General features: G+C 42.8%; 1 protein-coding gene across 6 annotated transcripts in view; it reads right to left on the bottom strand.

Annotated features, from left to right (window-relative positions):
- The window catches only part of INO80 (INO80 complex ATPase subunit), a 126,714-nt gene that overhangs the window by 80,829 nt on the left and 24,507 nt on the right, over positions 1 to 21,378 (bottom strand). For 5 of the 6 annotated variants that reach the window (XM_059722987.1, XM_059722986.1, XM_019496558.2 and 2 more), the window contains 14 exons: positions 19,968 to 20,126; positions 19,222 to 19,342; positions 16,764 to 16,978; positions 15,560 to 15,613; positions 13,514 to 13,717; positions 8,456 to 8,651; positions 8,162 to 8,229; positions 7,610 to 7,819; positions 6,920 to 7,000; positions 6,166 to 6,261; positions 2,830 to 2,889; positions 2,370 to 2,512; positions 1,245 to 1,329; positions 675 to 792 (listed from right to left, as the gene is read on the bottom strand). In XM_059722987.1, the coding sequence (XP_059578970.1) occupies positions 675 to 792; positions 1,245 to 1,329; positions 2,370 to 2,512; positions 2,830 to 2,889; positions 6,166 to 6,261; positions 6,920 to 7,000; positions 7,610 to 7,819; positions 8,162 to 8,229; positions 8,456 to 8,651; positions 13,514 to 13,717; positions 15,560 to 15,613; positions 16,764 to 16,978; positions 19,222 to 19,342; positions 19,968 to 20,126 (1,810 nt within the window). The remainder of the gene's footprint in view (positions 1 to 674; positions 793 to 1,244; positions 1,330 to 2,369; positions 2,513 to 2,829; positions 2,890 to 6,165; positions 6,262 to 6,919; positions 7,001 to 7,609; positions 7,820 to 8,161; positions 8,230 to 8,455; positions 8,652 to 13,513; positions 13,718 to 15,559; positions 15,614 to 16,763; positions 16,979 to 19,221; positions 19,343 to 19,967; positions 20,127 to 21,378) is intronic. The other variant, XM_059722988.1, reaches the window with a different exon arrangement.

The raw sequence follows: 21,378 nt of genomic DNA, 5'->3' as shown, positions 1-21,378 counted from the left end.
GGGCCAAGAAGGCACTGTACTAGTAGAAATGTGCAGTCTTTGGGCTGAGATACAAATCCAAGTTCTAATGTTTTTCCAATAGTTAAAAAAATCCTGAAATGCTGCAAAAGTAAAATGAACTGCTATTCTGGCCCAATTTCAGGTCAGTTAATTATTCTGTCTAGGTTAACTACATTTCTCCAGAGTTTTTTTCTTTTTAAAAAAAACAAACTCTTTACTTCTCCCTAACTGCCCAGTGTTTCATTGTAGTTTTGTTGACATTGAATTATGACCTTCTCCTAAAATGGAAAGGTAGCTTCCATTTAGTGTTGAACGGTATAATCTCTTGGTATCTTATATTATATATCCCCTGCAAAACACTTTAGACTCCTTCAAAGTGAAGTGGTGTGCGTGCATGTGTGTGTTCTGTTGAATGGGTGAAAAAAATGAAAACAGGTACTTTCTCTGTGTGTGAAACTTTTCCTATGTATAAAGCAAGATACAGTGGGTTTGGAAACACAAATCTACCTACAGAACACACAGCCCAAACAATCAGAGCCACTTAATCTGCCTTTCTGTACCAGAACACATGCAAAGGATATACTTGAAGTGGATCTGGGGGCAGGGGTGAGGGTCATAAGAAGGCAGACTGAAATTAAGAGCTGAAATCTACTATGATTACTCTCTGTACTCACTCTCATCGATGGCAGATTTGTTCTCTGCATGGCTCTCTATATCCTTAGAAAACCACTCGTTGAACTCCTCATGGGAATCAAACAGTGTCGGCATGATAAAGTGCAGCAGAGCCCACAGCTACAAAGAAGCAGCAAAGAGCACGTGGATCAGCTAAAGCTTATTAGGAATCTCAACATAATGCAGACCATCTTGAGCGATCTCATCAAAAGATGCAACGTTTTTCTTTGGCATGGCAAAAAAAGCTTCCTTTTCACAAGAGACAAAAAGCCAGATACAGAAAACTTTTCAAACCGAGGTAAAGGAAAAACCAAAAGGGGTGTATTTTTATCCCAGGAGTTAAGGATGACTGAATCCCAGCAATCTTCAGTTACATGTCATCCCAATGACAGCAATATGCACACATTTTCTTTCTTGAAGCTAATACCACAGTTGCTTCCCTCTGATTTGCCAAAACATAGCCCAAAAACATATATTTGCACAAAAGAACAGCAAGCCTCTCAGCAACTCATTATCACTTGAATAGATTGCAGCTGTGAACAAAATTCATCCCTAGATAGCCTCCAGCTTACCTCAGCCATAGTGTTCTGGATCGGGGTTCCAGTCAGTAAGAGTCGATTTCGACACTGGAACTGCAACAGGATTTTCCAGCGAACACTGACCAACAAAAACGTTTAAAAAACTGTTAATACAAAGTAAAAACAAGGGAAAAAAGAACAGCAATCAACTCAATGTTTAGAATTAAGTGCTTTTTGGACCTAATTCTGAGTGATTTTAAGGGGCTACAAGATTATCCTGCTATTGGAAAACTTGGCTATATTATATGACAGGTATCAGAGAGACCAAATTTACTTACTGTATGCACAGCAGACATCCTTTTTGTAGCATGTAAATACTTGGCAGTAAAACTACATCAGAATGTGTATCCCTTTAAACTAGCAAAATTACCCCCAGCATTTGCCCTTATTTTTTGCAACATTTTACTAAGTTTATAGGCCATAATTAAGGAGAGCTAAACTATCTGTTTTAGCTCCCTTGGAATAGCTTCTTTACATTCTGTGGGAATTTTCTATCTCATTAATGTAGATAAACCTGGCTCTGGAGATGTTTTTAAACACACAGAGGAGAATTAAAGTGTATTAATTCCAATTTCTGGAAAGTGTCAAGAAAAAGCAATTAAAGAAAAGACAAGCTAATAAAACTTTATTAAGGAAATAGACATGAACCACCCTAGACATAAGCTTTGTTATGAAGTAAAAAAACCCCCATACAACTATCTATGTAGGTTCAGTTAGATGCTTAAGACAGATACTACTCACACATGATATTTTTTTCATCTATACGTAGATGAAATTTTAAAAAATGTCAAGCAAAGTAAATTCAAGATTTTGCAGCGATGTGGGCCGGGGCAACAGGCCAGCAGGATACAGAACAGCACCAACATCAGGATGACAGGGACCAACCCTAATTTGATCCATATTCCTTTGAGAGGAGAAACAGTGTCTGGTACTCCTCCTTATTGACACAAGTGCCTGTCAGTTAGGAAGGCTTGAGAACAGGGATAAATCCTCACTGGATCTCTTGAAAACATGTGCATAAAAGAATGCAGCCTCTCTCAAGCATCATCAGTAAGCTTTACTTCTCTGTCAGATCCCAATGCAATTTAACTTTTCTTTCAAATTTTAAGTCTATGTTACCTGGAGCTACTTTTGAGTGCCTGTGCTTCATCAAGTACCATATATTGCCACTTCACTCGCTGGAAATACTTCACATCCTGGACTACCAGCTGGTAACTGGTGATCACCACGTGAAAGGGGGCATCCTGAGTATACAATGTCTTCTATAATAAAAAAAGTATAGATGATATGCACACATTGTGAAGAAAGAGTCTAAGCTGTTTGTTTTCATACTTCTATTCCATAAGTATCCACAGTCCTTACGCTCGTCTACAAATGTGTCTATTTTTTCACAAGTTAATGTTTTAAAACATTATCTGCTTTAAATTCTCTACTTTATTTGCAGAACCACAGTCACTTCCTGAAATGAAAAAGCTTAGATTTGGACTGATCAGGCAGCCCGTCCACATGATAAAGTTGAAGGAAACAGAGATGAAAAAGATGGAACTCTCTGGTAAAAGCAAAGGGGCACCAATGTTACCTGACTCCAGAATTTCCTGATCACTTTTCTGTCATGGGGGTTTCCCCAGTATGGTAGCACCTGAAAACAAGTATAAAAATGTTATTTTCAATACTGACATTACTGAAATAAAACTGCATACATAGCAAAACAAAATCAAAATATTCTAAACACAACCCTACCCCCTCCCCAAACACCCAAAAAGAATATAAGAGAAAATTTTCCTTAACCCAAAGGAAAAAAAAAGCATATTTAGAAATAGCCTCTCACAAGCAAAAGTCTCAAGCAGCTGGTACATAATGCAAAAATGACAACAATTTTCTTAATTAAACCCTTAATACCCAGAAGAAGCTGTGCCCTTTTCCAGTTAAACCTTCTAAAGAAAACAATACTGATACTTTCAGTATTGTAAGAAAGAAGCCTGTCCTAGGCTGTTAGCTGCTTTAGAAACTCACTTTTGGACATCCTTGAATGATAAGCAGATTAACTTCCCTACTATTTAATTGCTCTCTTCTGCCTCTATCATTCTGGATCAACTGCTTTTACATTTTAAGGCCTTGCTTCCATACTATGCTATGGACAAAAACTGAAGTAATCTCTAGTGGAGTGTGTCCATAAGAAGTAAGGGTAAGCACAACAGCCAAAGTGGCCTTAATTCTCTCACAGCTCAGGATCCAGCTGACCTGTTTCCCCAGAAAAGAGCATTAAGCTTAGTATCTAGTGTCACTGCAGTTCAGTAAAATGGGGTCAACATCAACAGTGTAACACTGCCACCTGTTGTCTAATACAGAAAATGCTTAGGGCTGAGATTGAGAATAAAAGGAAAATGAGGCACAGAAAAAAATCTCTTTAATCTTCCTGCCATCTCAACTAATAAACCCTAACTTTCTATAGCCCCTCACAGAACTGCATGTATTTGGTATTAAACTAAGTTAATACTGAGTGTTCTGCCATGCTGAAAGAAGACTGTTGAGAGAGAGACGTCAGATTAGGTAGAATTATTTTAGAAATTATACCATGGGCCTAAAGAAATTCACCATTTATATTTCAATATAAGCAAATTAATTATACAGTTAGATATGACCAGAAAGTGGTGCGAGTTCTTTGTGGCCGGTAAAATGCAACGGTGAATTTTTCCTACGTATTTTTCAACTTGTAAAAAGTATAAATATTTAGAAAAATGAATATTTAAAAATTATTATTTTTTTTTTTTTACTGTGGGATGAGGAAAAGTTATACAATAAATTAGTAAATCAACAAAAATAGCCACACATGTACTCTCTTCCTTACCTCCAAATAAAATCAACCTTTCATTCCCACATATAAAACTAACTGTTTAGGAAAACTATTCCATACATTCATTTTCTGTAAATTAATACCTCTTATTCTAACCCAGATCTGATTTGGCTTTGGTCTATTCAGTGACCTCAAAAATCAACACGCTTAATTTATAATTAGGGATACACTGGTAAGATTTTTTTGGCCAATACCAGTGGCCAATTATTAACCAGCCACACTGGCCAATACTGATTGATAGCCGAAACGCAGCCTGGCAGCTTGAAGTCCAGCATCTGGCCTGTAAGTCTGTGGGGGGAAGGGGCGTGGGCGAGTGAAGGGGCATGGGGGGGGCAGATCAAGGTCCCCACGGTGAGGGAGGGAGTGGGGCTGGGACAGGGGCAGTCTCTGCAAGGGCGGGGCAGGTGCCAGACAGAGCCATGGGCGACTCATCCAAGGCTGTGGGATGTGGGGAGGGGGCAGCTCTCACTGCTGTGCATGGCCCCGGGGAGGCATGGGGGCATGTGCCTCCCTGGATTTGCATGCAGGGCAAGGGCAGGCTGCCCACTGCAGGCTCAGGGCTGGAGAAGCGGAACGCAGCAGGGTGGTGGCGGCAGCGCTGGGACGGGGGCTACAGGGTGGACTACAGGCACTCCAAAATTTCCCATAGACCCCCTCCACCCACCCCGAGCACAGCCCCCGCCCCAGAAAGAGGCCAGCATAGCTCCCAGCCATGAGCCTACAGTGGGCAGCCTGCCCACAAACTGAGGAGGCACATCCCCCCCCCGGGGTGTGCACAGTGGTGAGAGCCACACTATTCTCCACCCCCCCAGATGAGTCATCCATGGCTTTGTCCCATGCTCCAACCTGACTAGGCAACACCTACCTCAGCCCCACTCCCTCCCTCACCATGGGGACCTCAATCTGCCTCCCATGCCCCCCTGCCCCTCCCCCCAACAAGACTTACCAGCCAGACACCACTCTCCAAGCTGCCAGGCTGCATTCGTGGCTGCGTACATGCTGTGGCTGTGCACATGTATGCGGCATTTATCAGTGACGTTATCAGCTACACCAGCCAAAAAAAGCTGGCTGCCGATAATGTCAATTTCCCTTTTATCAGTGCCAATCCGATATGGACCAATATATCAGTGCACCTCTATTTATAATAACCCTGGGCCAATTTAAATACTTTGTCATCTCCTGTTAAATTGCTCCAAATAATCCCACTTTTATCACAGCCACCATGTATGCAAGCCTCTTAATTTCTTGTTTTACAACAAACCAGGACTTCTCCAGCATCAGGAAGCTACTTAAATGCTTGACAATGACTCATGTATTTGATTCATAAAACTCCTACCACTCATAGCTACTACTGGTTTGTTTATCTTTAATTAAAATATTTCCTTAGCACTTGTTCAGTGATCTCAGTTTTTTTTTTTAATTATCTTTTGCAGTACTCAAAATATTGTTCATGCACATATGGTTAGCAGTTGTTTTTTCATTAATCAGTAATTCTTTACTTTGTTGCCTTATTATTTTTCATTCAACAACCTAAATTAGTACTTCCTACCTATTTTTCTTAATTAGTACTTCCTATCTATTTTTCTCTGGGGCTTATTTTCCTTTAACAATGCTGAGGCTTTTTAGAATTCTGCTTCGGTCCACAATTTAATACTTTGTCACTCAACTGCATTAATTTTGAATGCTCCAAAAGACTGACAAGAGACGACGTGTTAAATTCAGAAAGCAAACTCTTGCTTGCTACTGTGGCATATACACATTTAACAAGGGCATGTCAATTACCTTCTTATGCCACCGCACAATCTTAACATCTCATTGAGAATTTATTTAAAAGAAATATCTGTCCCAAATTAAAATGATATATTTTAAGTCATAACAATTTAAGCATCAAACAATGTAATACTCCAGGAAGAAAGACTCAAGAGAAAAGGATCAGCTCCATTATACCTCTTCAAACTGAAAGCAAATCAGATCATTCAGATGTGGCAAATAACTTAATGGAACATGGAAGTTAAGTTTTTGTGAGCCAAAAGAAATACATTTCCTAAGCATGTACATTACCTTAAATTTAGGAACAAATCTGGCAAATTCCTGATGCCAGTTGTTGAGTGTAGAGGCAGGTGAAATTATTAAAAAGGGTCCCCAGATGTTTTCTCTCTAGAACAGGAAACAATGCCAAATTAACAAGAGAGAATCCAACAATTTCACATAGCATTATGATTACTTAATGACAAAAGGTGTGCACAAGAGAGAGAAGTATACAAATTATATAACAAAGCTTCCTACCAGTATTGTAAGGTGGTGCACACCTACATTCAGCAGATTAAACATGCGACAAGGTCTATTTTCAAACCCACAGTGTTGTTCCACCAACAGCCACTGGTGGTTTGAAAAATGAGTTCAAACTCTGACCCATCTCTAAACTTTGCCCAATACTGTTACTGTATTTACAGTAATATCTAGACAAGGTTTTTTTCCCCCATTCAACAAGGAGGGAAAGCCTTGTCTTGGATTCAAGTACTGGAGGCCAGGGCCAGAGCTGCCACAGCCACTGCTACCTGGTGGGGCTAGGGTGGCTGGAGTGGCAGAAGAGAAAGTGTGCTGTAGGAGAGAGGGTGCAGAAGAAACTGCATGGTGCATAGGGGACATGTGGGGGGAATCATGCCGTTGCAGGGGACTTGCTGCAGCTTCTACTCTGGCCCCTACCCAAAACACATCTTAAAAGCATTCAAATTTTATGAACTAGAACTCAGTTCAATCTCATGTTAAGTATACCACTTCTAACAAGTATGCTGATCATAAAGAATCCACCTACCTCAGCCAGATGTGCAAGCAGAGCAATACTCTGCACTGTTTTACCCAAACCCATTTCATCTGCCAGGATTCCATTGATACCCTGCAAAAAAGATCTGCATATGAACATCTCCATCACTTGCAAACAGAGGACTATCAGAACACCTGTCATCAATTCAAGGTCCAGCAGCCCACTTTACAAGTCTGAAGCTTCCTACTCCTTCCCCCTTCTGTTCATCCCTCTTACATTTTCATCCATTTCTGGGCCCAATTTTTTTCTCAATCAGTCTGCTCTTCACAATGTAAGTGTAAACCATGTTTGTATTGAAAAGCAAGGCTGTCTCCAATTTAGAGACTGATCTAGGCATAAAAAATGATGAATGCATGGTATAATCCCCTCAGGCACAATTTAGTTTTGGCAAGAGGATATAGATATATGCAGAGAACAATTTAGAGGACAATATCACATGTACTTTATCTTATGATTTCTTAAAGAAATTAAGAGTACTGCTTGCTACTACATATTATTTTCTTTTAAAAAGGCAGGCAACATATTTGAAGTCTGAAATATTTCTACATCCCATAAATGATCTTCTAATTATTATGATACTTTTAGCCAAATTTTAGCTATTATACTATTAACTATAGCAGAATTGCATTTTAGAGACAAACTCAGTACTGATGTAAATGCCTGCAAGAAGTATTAATATACCTGCTCGTACAGGTTGGCCAGCCAATTCATGCCTTTCAACTGGTATCCTTTCAGTTTACCGTTGAAAATAGTAGGCTGTGGAATGTCCTCTCCAGCCCGAATAGATGGGTTTGCTAGGCTATAGCTCTCTCCAAAGCCAGTGCCAGATTTGTTGGCAGCTCGTAAGGCAGCTGCTCTACTCTCCTTTGCATCTTCATCAAACGATCTGGTCTAAACAAGGAGGGGAAAAAACTGGGGTAAGATACAAGACAAACTCGCACACATCAAGAATTTCACTGGGAAAAGGTCTTGATGTTAACTCATAGTGATGTAAGTAATGGAAAACAAGCCTGTCTCCATAGCTTACACAATTTGTTTCCATCCAATCCTCTGCCCTCCAGTTTCCCAACTGTTCACAAATGAACAGGGCAACATAATTAAATTAAAATAATTTTGGCATCCACAATTCAAACAGGGGTCCTGACAGAAGACTACTATAGAAAAGGCTGGTTCTAGGGCATCTACAATTTATTTCACTTCCCCTTCCACCTCATGCACTGAAGAAGTACACACCCGGGCCTGATGAATCTGGTAAGCATCTTCTGCATTCTTCAGAGCCTGGGCCTTGTAGTAGTTACTATCTGAAAACAATACCAGCACATTAAACACTTCAGTTAACCACATTGCAATTACCAACTCAATGTAACATCTGCATAAATTCCAATTAATTTACTGGAAATTTTGCAAGGCTTCTTCAGGAATAATCCCAAACACTGAAGTCCTCTTGGCATCATGATTGTCTGCAGGACTATGTAATTCACTTTCAGTGCTTCCCACACCCTACACGAATTCTGTTACTAGTATTACCATAATCTTCTTGGGTGATGTTGACCACTACTCCACCGCCAATATCAATCTGCCTTTGGGTTGAGCTATCTTCCAACTTGCGCAGAATTTCCTCCTGTATGCCATCGTGTCCAATATCTCGTTTGCGACTCATGAAATGTGCATATAGTTCAGTCTGTGTGATCAGGAAGTTAAGTTTTCGCTGCTGCCTCTTAGCCTGAAAAGAGAATTCACAGGAACAAAAAAGTGAGATAAGGTTTAATATTAAAAAAAAAAAGTAAAACACAAAAATGCAAGCCCAAATACCTATATTAAAGGTATGGCAACACAATTAATGGTTGCTAATTTACTTTACTGTGATGCTATAGGTGAACAAATATACCCTGTTGAAAGGCTGAGCTGACGGTCTCAGATACACTGCTGTGCAAACATGGCTAAACTATTTCTGGTTTGGAGGCACTGCGTGCAGAGCAATGCTGTGCTTTTCAGCATGGCACTGCCCGGCATGTTAAGTTAGCAGTATACATGAACCTTCACTATTCTCTTTTCTGGCAGAGTGAATAATGATAGTGATAACACTATCATTATAAATATATAAATTAATTAAATATAACCCACTATAAATTGTGGGTTAGGCTTCATGGGGGGCAAGGAGAAAGGGATTTGGTGGTAGGGGTCTGCTACAGACCCCCACACCAAGGGGAAGAAATAGATGCGGGGCTCCTGAGGCAACTCTCGGGGAGACCATAAAAGCTAAAGAGGCGGTAGTCATGGGGGACCTAAACTACCCGGACATCTGCTGGGAGACGCAGACAGCAAGGTCCCATCGCTCACGCAGGTTTCTAACCTGTATACAGGACCTCCACCTGACACAGGAGGTGCATGGTCCCACTAGGGGGAATGCCATACTGGATCTGGTATTGGCAACAGGGGATGACATGATAGGGGACCTCCAGATCGGTAGCCATTTGGGAGACAGTGATCACCTAATAATAGAATTCAACATAAGACGGCGAGTGGGTAGGGTAACTAGTAGGGTGAAAGTGCTAGACTTTAGGAAAGCTGATCTCAATGCACTCAGGCGATTAGTCAAAGAAGCACTGCAGAGTAGGAGTTTTGAAGGGATGGGAGCCCAAGAAGGGTGGCTGTGCCTTAAGGAAACAATCCTTCGGGCACAAAGCAAGACGATCCCCGAGCGAGGCAAAAAAGGGAAAGGGGCCAGGAGGCTTCCCTGGCTGACCAGAGAAATCCAGGGCAGCCTAAGGGCCAAAAGGGGAGCACATAAAAAGTGGAAACAAGGTGAGATCACTAAAGATGAATATACCTCCTCTGCTCGTGCTTGTAGGGAGGCAGTTAGGCGGGCCAAAGCTACCATGGAGCTGAGGATGGCAACCCAAGTAAAAGACAACAAGAAATTGTTTTTTAGAGATACTGGGAGTAAAAGGAAGGCCCAGGGAGGAATAGGACCACTGCTAAATGGGCAGAAACAATTGGTGACAGTCAGGGGGGACAAGGCTGAACTCCTCAACGAGTTCTTTGCCTCAGTGTTCCTAAGTGAGGGGCACAACAAGTCTCTCACTGGGGTTGTAGAGAGGCAGCAGCAAGGCGCCAGACTTCCATACGTAAATCCTGAGGTGGTGCAGAGTCATTTGGAAGAACTGGATGCCTTTAAATCGGCAGGCCCGGATGGGCTCCATCCGAGGGTGCTGAAGGCACTGGCCGACATCATTGCAGAGCCACTGGCAGGAATATTCGAACGCTCGTGGCGCACGGGTCAAGTCCCGGAGGACTGGAAAAGGGCTAACGTGGTCCCCATTTTCAAAAAGGGGAGGAAGGAGGACCCGGGCAACTATAGGCCGGTCAGTCTCACCTCCATCGTTGGTAAAGTCTTTGAAAAAATTATCAAGGCTCACATTTGTGAGAGCCCGGCAGGGCAAATTATGCTGAGGGGAAACCAGCACGGGTTTGTGGCGGGCAGATCGTGCCTGACCAATCTAGTCTCTTTCTATGACCAGGTTACGAAACGCCTGGACACAGGAGGAGGGGTGGATGTTGTATACTTAGACTTCAGGAAGGCCTTCGATACGGTATCCCACCCCATACTGGTAAACAAGCTAAGAGGCTGTGATGTGGATGACTACACAGTCCGGTGGGTGGCGAATTGGCTAGAGGGTCGCACCCAAAGAGTCGTGGTGGATGGGTCGGTCTCAACCTGGAAGGGTGTGGGCAGTGGGGTCCCGCAGGGCTTGGTCCTTGGACCGATACTCTTTAATGTCTTCATCAGTGACTTGGACGAGGGAGTCAAATGTACTCTGTCCAAGTTTGCAGATGACACAAAGCTATGGGGAGAAGTGGACACGCCGGAGGGCAGGGAACAGCTGCAGGCAGACCTGGATAGGTTGGACAAGTGAGCAGAAAACAACAGGATGCAGTTCAACAAGGAGAAATGCAAAGTGCTGCACCTAGGGAGGAAAAATGTCCAGCACACCTACAGCCTAGGGAATGACCTGCTGGGTGCCACAGAGGTGGGAAGGGATCTTGGAGTCCTAGTGGACTCCAAGATGAACATGAGCCGGCAGTGTGGCGAAGCCATCAGAAAAGCCAATGGCACTTTATCGTGCATCAGCAGATGCATGACAAATAGGTCCAAGGAGGTGATACTTCCCCTCTATCGGGTGCTGGTCAGACCGCAGTTGGAGTACTGCGTGCAATTCTGGGCGCCACACTTCAAGAAGGATGCGGATAACCTGGAGAGGGTCCAGAGAAGGGCAACTCGTATGGTCAAGGACCTGCAGACCAAGCCCTACGAGGAGAGACTAGAGAAACTGGATCTTTTCAGCCTCCGCAAGAGAAGGTTGAGAGGCGACCTTGTGGCTGCCTATAAGCTCATCACCGGGGCACAGAAGGGAATTGGTGAGTATTTATTCACCAAGGCGCCCCCGGGGTTTACAAGAAATAATGGCCACAAGCTAGCAGAGAGCAGATTTAGATTGGACATTAGGAAGAACTTCTTCACAGTTCGAGTGGCCAAGGTCTGGAACGGGCTCCCAAGGGAGGTGGTGCTCTCCCCTACCCTGGGGGTCTTCAAGAGGAGGTTAGACGAGTATCTAGCTGGGGTCATCTAGACCCAGCACTCTTTCCTGCTTATGCAGGGGGTCGGACTCGATGATCTATTGAGGTCCCTTCCGACCCTAACATCTATGAATCTATGAACACACAAAATCCATCTTTAAGTAAAACAGCATCAGGATGACAAGTTAAGAATGAGATGCAACAGCCAGTGTTCAATATGATTTTGTTGTATAAATTCCATTTTTTTTAGATCCAGGTGAAAGGGTGCTATGGAAATTCTGTGCATTAATCTGAACCAGAAGAAAGTTTTCGTAAAATGCTTAAGAGGCATGAGTGAGGAATACATAATAGATACAGAAGTGACTAATGACATGAGCACAATACTGAAACAAAGTGTTCCGAAGTCCTAATCCCAGCTGGTAATGATTTTGTGGCCCTAGGTAGGCCACTGAACCTCCATGCTGCAAGTTTCCTTATTACCTGTAGAGGTTAAGAATACAAAGTCCTAAAAAACCTCCTGAGAGATAACCAGCTTTGCCTGAATCCAACCCAGAGCTGGCACTGAGTTCTGAGAGAATGATTTGAGTGCTTTGTAGATTCTGCATTATGATCAACATAAATGGATCACAGAGATATTGTCAATTATATACATTTTAAAGTCAATTTATGCAAAAATATTGATTTAGACACAGCTTCATTTCTGAACTTGATGAGGGGTCAAAAATACAGACTATCACAAAAGACCGTACACTAGAAATATGCAGCATTGAGCAATGTGCAAACCAGGCACACTATCTGCACTTGTCTCACACACTTTAAATATTATCATCTGTAACCTATAATCCCTGCAGTTCAAAGATTCTGGTTATAGCTAGCCACTCATAAGAAGATTCTAGCAAATCATAAGACAGTAAAGCACAAGGAAAATCTCTTGAAAACTGCTGAAAAGAAAGTGAAAGTTTGTTCAATTTAAAAAATTCAAACTTAAGGTAAGGTTGGAGTGTTGCTGTAACTGTGATGGCCCAAAAAATGTAAGGGCATTTGCACATGTGTGCGCCACAGCACCAGGCACTTTTTAAAAGTGCCCAGCACTGCAGCGCATGCATCTGTATAAATGGTGAAATGCGTGTCAGTGCTGAGAAAATGGTGGCGGCGCACATTTGAACTAAAACACAAAGGTATTTTAGTTCAAAAGCACACTGCCACCATTTTCTGTGTGCTGACGTGCATTTTGCTTTTTATACAAATATATGCAATTCAGCACCAAGAGCATCAGCTTGCATGCTCCGCAGAGTCAATTAATCGACAGTGACGATTAATCGAGTCTGCTCCAACATGCTGGATTTCCAACATGTTGGAGCAGACAAAGATATGTGTATAAATGCCCTAAGAGGCAAGGGTCTTTTGTGAGATCTTTTACTGCACCAACTGCATAGTTGGGAGAGATACTGGACACGGTTTTGGGCACAAAGCATGACCTGAAGAAGGGCACTTTGGGTGTCTTTACATGTACTCTGTGGTGAGGGGGCTGCGCTTTAATTAAAGCAGCTGCCAAGAGCTGCTTTAATTAAAGTGCCTGCAGCATCTTGTGAACTCAGAATCCCATGCTTCAAAATGGTGGTGGGGGTGCTTTAACTAAAGCTTGCTCAAACAGCTTTAGTTAAAGAGCTCCTGCTACTATTTTGAAGCATAGAGACGCTGAATACACGAGACACTGAGGCTGCTGAAGCATGCTCAGTAGTATGATCCAAAAGACTCAATTAATGTCTAATTATCATGAGTCGGAACAGTCGTTAGGCATGTGCGTAGGTGCCCTTTGTGTCCAACAGTTTGTCTAACATCTCAACTACACAGCTGGTCCAATAAAATATAAAATATAAATATAAAATATAAAAAACAAAACCAAAAAACACTTGCTTTGAACTTTTGGAGTCATTCCTACATCTCTTCAGTTCAGTCCTGACTCCTACCTGATTACCTATCAGCTGCCTGTGGTTTGGATCCTACCTCTCTCATCTCTTCATCCAGCTTGCGCTGCTCCAGAGCTTCTTTCTCAGCCCGTTTGCGGTGTTCTTTTTCTACTTTCTCATACTTCTTCCAGTAAAGCAGCATTTCCTTGGTGAGGCGACGTGCCCGTGGTAGAGTTTCCTTACAGTTCTTCTGGGCTTGTATGGCAGCTCGACGCACCTCTCTCATGCACTGATGGGCCAACTGACATGGCATTACAGAGTTGAGAAACAGAAGAAAAAAACAGGTTTAAAATAACCACTGACAAAAGGCAATGTTTTCTAACAGCCAGATCTTGCAAAAGAAATGCATGATTTTGTTTGCTAGGGTGCATCTATTGCTCATTAAACATGCCACACTGACAGACCGGAAGAATGCAGACTTTCTTAAAGGTTACAAAACTGACAGTGGCTATACCAGCTTTCCTCCTACTGTCCTCCCAAACTCTATTTGGAGACAATACCATTTTTATTCTTGGTGTCTAACTTGAAACTGCTTTTCTGAGACAGCCAAAAAGAATGCTATCGTAGTGTTAGAGCAATGTTGTAGCCATGATGGTTCAGGAATTATGCAAGGCAAGGATTTTTGTGGGCAATAACTTTTATTGGACCAGCTGCATGGTTGGAATAAAATTAGACAAGCTTCTGAATGCATCATTCTTCGTGAGGTAATGCTGGATCCAGGGCTGGTCCAAATAGGGTCTGAAGACCAGCCCTGCATGCTGGATCCAGTGCACAAAGCCAGTTCAGCATGGGTGCCATACATGGCACACACTGAACCAGCTTCACGTGCATGTGGTATGCAGGGAAGGAGCCAGAGCATGCACTGCAAGCAGCACACATACCAGCCCAAGTGACCTGATGAAGAATGTCTTGCATTCGAAAGCTTGTCTAACTTTATTCCAACTGTGCAGCTGGTCCAATAAAAGAAACCACCCTGAAAAATCCTTGCCTCTCGCAAAAAGAAGACTAATAATTTTTGGTGACCTGGACAACCTGCTCACAAAATCTTACTCAATTCAGGGGTTAGAGCAGGGGTGCGAAAGATACAGTCCACGGGCCAGACCCAACACATGGAGCCATAACATCTGGCTCGTAGAGTTGCTTACGGATCATTGATTGGCCCCACATGCCGCATGTGCTGGCCTTGGCCCTGTGCGTTGAGCCCATTTAGCACAGGCTGCACACAGCCTGGGGCCAGTCTGCAGTATGTGCTGCATGCAGTGCCCATACCTGACCGGCCCTGCAAGCTGGATCCTGGGCTGGTCCAGATCAGGCCCACAAACCGATGCTGGATCTTGGTAAGCATGGCTGGTACGGTGCAGGCGCCATATGCAGGACACGCCTGAGTCCAGCTTTATGTGCCACATGCCCCACAAAGCTAGAGTTGGCATGGGCTATATGCAGGACCCAGGGCTGGTATGGAGTGCATGCTACATGTGGTGCCTGCACTAAACCAGCCTTATACATTAGTTTGGAGTTGGTCCAAATCAGACCAGCCCTGCATGCCAGATCCAGGGCAAAGGGCCAGTCCAGCACAGGTGCCATGCACAGCACATGTACCAAACTGGCCCCATGCGAAGTCACACCTCACGCACATGGTGCAAGCAGCACACATAATCAAGGTCAGGGCATACACTGCATGTGGCACCCACACCAGATCAGTGCTGGGGGCTGAATCCAGCACATGAGGCTGGCCTGCAGGCCTGATCCAGCCCACAGATCAGCCCTGCACTCCAGCCAAATGGGTTTGACACTCCTGAATTAGGGGATACCCATTTACTTTTGCTAGCTTCAAAAAAGGCCCTAGGAGCTGGATTTGAGACTACCACCAGTTTCTAGTCACATTCCTACTTATACAGGGACAAATTAAAGACCTAGAGTGAAAGAAAATTTATAATGACAAAAACTTATGTATTTCCATAAATGCTACCTTATCAGTAAAGGTCTAAAGACACACTACTGCACTGAGATGAAAGCAACATAGAAATAATGTTTCTTACACAATGTATAATAAGCAAACACTATAAGGCTGAACCCCTCTTACCTTCCTGCTGTTAGTCAAGAAGAGGTTGCGTGCTGAAGCTTTCTGTTTGTATGCCTGCAAGGAGACAACATTTTACATGACCATATAAGCAGTCTGGCTTAGTAACATTTTAGAAGCTACCTAACTAGCTTTGAATACACGTGTGCCCAACAGCCCTAATATTATATGGCCTTGTATAATTAACTAAATGGAATACTGCTTTTCTCTGAAGCAAAAGAATGGTCTTCCTACTGGCTACTAAGGAAATACTCATGCATTGCAACTGTTGAAGGATTTTTTTAAAATTAAACTTTTAAAAATATTTTGCTCTCTGAAAAGAGAAGACCAAGGTGGGGGATTTAACAGCAGCCTTCAACTACCTGAGAAAGGTGGTTCTCCAAAGAGGATGGAGGAGCTAGACTGTTCTCAGTGGTGCCAGATGACAGGACAAGGGGCAATGGGCTCAAACTAAAGCAAAGGAAGTTAAGGTAAGATATTAGGAAAAGTTCTCAGTAGGAGGGTGGTAAAGTACTGGGACAGTCTACCCTGAGAGCAATTTCCATCCTTGGAGGTTTTTAAGATCAGGCTTGACAATACTGGGATAATACAGTTGGGGATGGTCCTGCTTGGAGCAGGGGGTGGACTAGATAACCTCCTGAGGTCCCTTTCCAACCCTCATTTTCTATGATTCTATGATAAATAATTTTCTTCATTGTAAAGAAGGCAAAATTGTTATTTGAAATGATGCTTCATTTTCTTTTACTGCTGAACAATGGCAATTCAAAGAAAAGCCTCACTTATGTCCTTTGTCTTTGAAACAACTCCTAGATTTCTCCTCTGTTTTTGCACTTCTGCTGTTCCGCCCTTTCTTTTCCCACAGTCAGCTTTTCCCTTCTTTCAGTGCACTTATATTCCTTTCACTTAAAAATAAACTAAAATCTAATAAGCTTTTAATATATTAAAAAAAAAGCAAAAGGAAAAGCTGCAAATTTACCAATCCCACCTGATGGATTATGGAATAACAGAGAGGTATCTGGTCAATTAATTCAGAGATTCATAGATGTTAGGGTTGGAAGGGACCTCAATAGATCGAGTCCAACCCCCTGCATAGGCAGGAAAGAGTGCTGGGTCTACTAATTCTATCATGCTGACTTCTTGATAACACAATCCTCTATTTTATCTCGACTCTAGCATCCTCCAAGTCAATTCAACTGGCCAAACTCACCTTTGGCAGTTCCTTTTTAACAATGCTAAGCCAGACTTTCCGCCGGCGAGCATTGAGCTGTTCAATAGTCAAGTGTTTTTTCTTGGACCCTGGTGGAGGTGCATCATGCGAAAACTTGGCAAAAACTTTGGTCTGGTGATGGTGGCGTCGTGGTGATTCCTCTGAGGAGAGTTCTTCTTCCCGTCTCCTCTTTTTCTTAACCTTTTTCAATTTGGCTGCATGGCAAAAAAGGTGACAAGATGAGGTTCTTTTCCTAGCATTTGTGATCCTCCATGTCAGTTCATGTATTCTGCCTAACCCTGCCATACTAGCCACTTCAAACAAATGGGACCAAACATAAAGACTGGATCTATGTCCACCATATTTGGGACTACATATTCTTTATAAGTGGCCCTATTTTCATCATGTGACCACCAAAGAAACCCCCCTTACTGCTCAGCAGCACCAATTAGATCCTCTCCACAGATAAATGAACCTGCTAAATTAAAATATTTGGGATCTAGTGCAATACTTCCTACACTTGAATGAAGATCTGTTTACAGATATTGAAAAGAACAAGATCAGCATTCTGTAGCAAAAGTCTCAAATCAAGCAGTGTCATTTGAAAAAGATCTTAAATTCAATACAGTTACTAGCTGTTCAGACAAACTAAGAGAAAATTAGGATCAGATTATTAATAAATACACTTCTGAGATTCTGCAAAGCCAAGTATGTTACAAGGTCCTGGGGGGAAAAACACACGTAGTTGGAAGAATGTGCAGAAGAACAGAGAAGGAAGGATGCCCAAAATAACCTCCAACACATCTCAGACTTCCAGTAGTTGCATTAGTCAGAATCTGCTTTGCAGATAGTCTACAAACTTCTTTTCCTGTTTCCTCCCAGATTTTCAGCTGTTTGTCAGCTCACTCAAAAAAGGAAACTTGTATTTCCTGGCAAGCAAGCATCTGAGACACTCCAGCTGAGAGGTGAGAGAAATAGTTCTATTTTAATTCACAGATAGCAATTTCCTATAAACTTCCCTTAGCTTTCAGACTACAGTCCCACTCCCCATAATTTCTTGCTCAGAAGAATTACACACATAGGGAGGGCTATGCCAAGTTCTTGGCAACATCTTAAGCTTTTCAAAGATGTACTATATTTACAAGAAAACTGAATGCAATGACAGCTATGGATTCAAAATCATTACTGAGTCAAGAAGCAACTAAAAGAGTAATCAACTGCTATAGAATGAGGTAGATAGGTGTAATACGGAGGTCTGAACATACAAGTTGGAGCCAGAAACTCTTACTTTCCAATCACATTTTTCATACCAATTCTCCCTGGGAGCTAAGTAAGCCATAATATGCATCTTATATTCTTTCTTTTATAAAAAGGGGTTTTACCTATTGTACTACTATTAAAAAGTGCTGAAGAATAATGTTTGTTAGGTGGATTGTAACACAGAGCTTGAGGCCTTCTTTTACTTCAAGGCAAAAGCAGGCCAGGCAGGACACAGCAGTTGCAGGCTGTTAGGATAACAGGACAATTGGGCCAATTAGCAGACACCTACAGGCAACCCTGCAGTCTGCTGATGGGAAGGGGGCAGGGCCCTGGAAGGATGTAAGCCAGAGGTGTGGACTAGCAGGCTAGTCTCTCCCTGACAGCCACAGGGTGAAGAGCTCCCAGGCAGCTGGGTTCCTGAAGGGATTTGCAGTGCCACATCTGGATCTCTGGTGAGGCTAGGGGAGCTCACTAGGATATAGCCCAGGGCTGGGAGGCTAGGCTAGGTGAGGGAAAGTTTTCCTTCTTAAAGGGGCAGAGGACTGTTTCTGCTTTATGTTATGATATAGCCAGGGGCAAGCTCAAGACTAAAGTGACTAATGAGCCAGGAGTGGGCAGAGACTGAGGCCACAGAGCCTCATAGGGGCCAGGGGCAAGGTGCCCAAAAGGGCCAAACCAGAGCTAGTGCCTCAAACCCAGGTGCAATACAGTGGGCCAGGGCTAGAAGGTCTAACAAGAGTAAAGAGGTGGAGGCTGAGGAGGCCAAAGCCCCCAACCAGCGGACAATGTTACGGTAACATCCATGAGGCTTGGGGCATGGTATAGGGAAGGACTGAACCATGCAATTAGCTTTTAAGGCTTTAGGTGCCCTGCAGGGCATGGTCAACCAGCAAGGTCCAGCAGGGGGCCTGAGACCAGAGAGGTCCAGCAAAGGGCCTGGGAGCAGTAAAGGCCAGTGGGAGTCCAGTTGGACGGGGGCCACACAAAGGCCTGTGGGTAGCTTCTCCATTATTATTATTGTTACATCCAGGCGTGGCAGGAAAGAAGAAAAGGTGCCCTAGGGGCAAAACGGGGCACGGTTGCAGAGACACCAGGGAGGCATTACAACCACCCCTGGGACCCCAACATGCTACACGAATATACAGTATGGAACAAATTTAGACACAAACTAGCTAGCAATGCAGTGTATATTCCTCACCTTTTAATTTTTTCTCTTCTTTAAATTTCTTTTTCTTGGGCCCAAGGAGATGACGCTGTTGCTCATAGTACGGATCATGTGTGGACAGCAACCCTGCGCTGTAGTATTGGTATTGCTGCAACTGAAATAGAAGGAAACAGGAAAAATAATGAAAATAAATAAAACTGCAAAAGAAATAAAAATCTTGTCCCTAAAGTTTGGAAAATATGTATTCCTCTATTTCTAGCACTGATATTGGTTAAGACAAGTTGCCCAAAGTGAAGCCACTGGATGATATGTGATTCTACAAAACAATTACAGCTACTCCACTGATAACAGTGGAACTGCAGCCTGTAGAGACTAGATGCAAGGGGCCACTGCTTGTATTGAATGAATTCTCATCTTTATAACAGTAAGCTCACTCTAGTGAGAAGCATATGGGCTGGGGAAGGGAAATGTACTGCTACTAGTACACCTTTTTATGTAATACTGGGGGATTCTTACTATAAGGGAATATAAAAAGCAGGCCAGCACCTTGCCCACTCATCTGGACCTAATTTAAGTTATACTTGTTTGGACCATATATTAGGTTGTCTTGGATTGCTGAATAGGATCTTTTCCGAGCCTGCAAAAGTTTAACAAATTTTGCAAATAGGCTGAAGAATAAATATTCTACCATATTAATATCCAAATATTGCACCCTATTAAAAGAAAAAAGGGGAAAAAAGAATCAAGTAAAAATTGGGGTTCGCCACTGGGATAGTTACCTCTTTGTCCTTGCTGTATTTACTTTGATGCAGTTTCTTATACTTGTGCAATCGAAGCATATTGTGAAGCTCCTCCCTGGAAAGAGAAAATTCCTCTTCCTCTCCATCCTCATCGCTGGGTGAATCCGTGTCGCTGGAGTCATCACTCAGGAGAATGCTCTGACAAGAGTGTAATGATCTCTAATTTAACTACTTATGGACCCTACTTGCTGACTTCTTTACTCAGGCAGAATAGCTGCAGGATTGGCTCAACAACAATACTTTGTTCTTAGGTAATGCTTCCTATCTGAACCCACTGAAAATGGATTTCCATGCAGGAAAGCAGTTTTTATTCTCTTCTATGAAATGGAATATAACATCCATAGCAGTTTCAACACTGTTGCCTTTACTTATATCTGTATCAGATGCAAGACATCAAATTTGATGGACTCGTGGTCTGAAGCCTAGATAAAGGTGGCTCCTAAAACAACTTCATTTTCAGTGGAGCTGGCTCCAGAACAAAGTTGTAAAAATGACATAAAGCCATCATTCTGTGTTTTTCTTTCCATAGGCACAAGGTTGAGATGGTCTCCAAATGTCCATTTCTTTGTTATGACTACAAGTTACTGTAGTGTGGATGCTGTATCAAACCTGCTTCACATTTTTGAATGCACACTCATCATTAAACTAAAACATTCTTAGTCCTTCAGCCTCATCAGTTTAATCACTATTTTAGAAAAGAAAGGTAACTAAATCCCAGGGCCAAGATGACCACAGTTCTGTTTTACATAGGTTCTTCTACTGCACACATGACAATATCTGAACACCTTTCAGTAGTGCAGTGTGGCTAGTATGTGTCACATGCAGTCTCTCTTTCTTCCTCTGCCCAGAACAAGAACTGTGTGCAGTGTAATGTTCAGCTTTGTTAGAGCTTTGGAGGGATTTTTTTTGGTGCAAATTAAAGGTCTTCTTCCCTCTCAATAACAGGGTATTCAAAACTTTTTAATAAGTAGTCAGTTTAATACAAAGCAGAAGACTGACAGGGACCAGGAGACCAAGACAGTATAAGAGCAAATAAGAATTCAAAGTATCTTCCTCTTTTCAGAGAAATACAAAATGTTCACACATTACTGTACACATATGTACACTTTCCAAATACATGTTCTATACCGGGGATGTCAAATGCATGGCCTGCAGAGCTGTGTTGCCTGGCCTGTGGGACCTTCTGAAGGTCTCGGAACTTGGGGGCACAGTGAGCAGGGAGAGGCCCCACCACCAAAATCTTACAAAGGGAGGACTGTTGGGTGACATGTGTTGGTAAGGAGGGGAGGAGATGGCTTTGTTGAGCCCCACAGCCACCATTGCTGACATTCACCCCACTGCCACATCCTGATCCAGCCCATGAAGAGGGGTGAATATACCAATTAAGATG

Source organism: Alligator mississippiensis, chromosome 2 (genome assembly GCF_030867095.1).
Source record: "Alligator mississippiensis isolate rAllMis1 chromosome 2, rAllMis1, whole genome shotgun sequence".
Taxonomy (NCBI): Eukaryota; Metazoa; Chordata; order Crocodylia; family Alligatoridae; genus Alligator; species Alligator mississippiensis.
The sequence above is the reverse complement of the archived record's forward strand: the minus strand, read 5'-3'. Positions and strand labels throughout refer to the sequence as shown.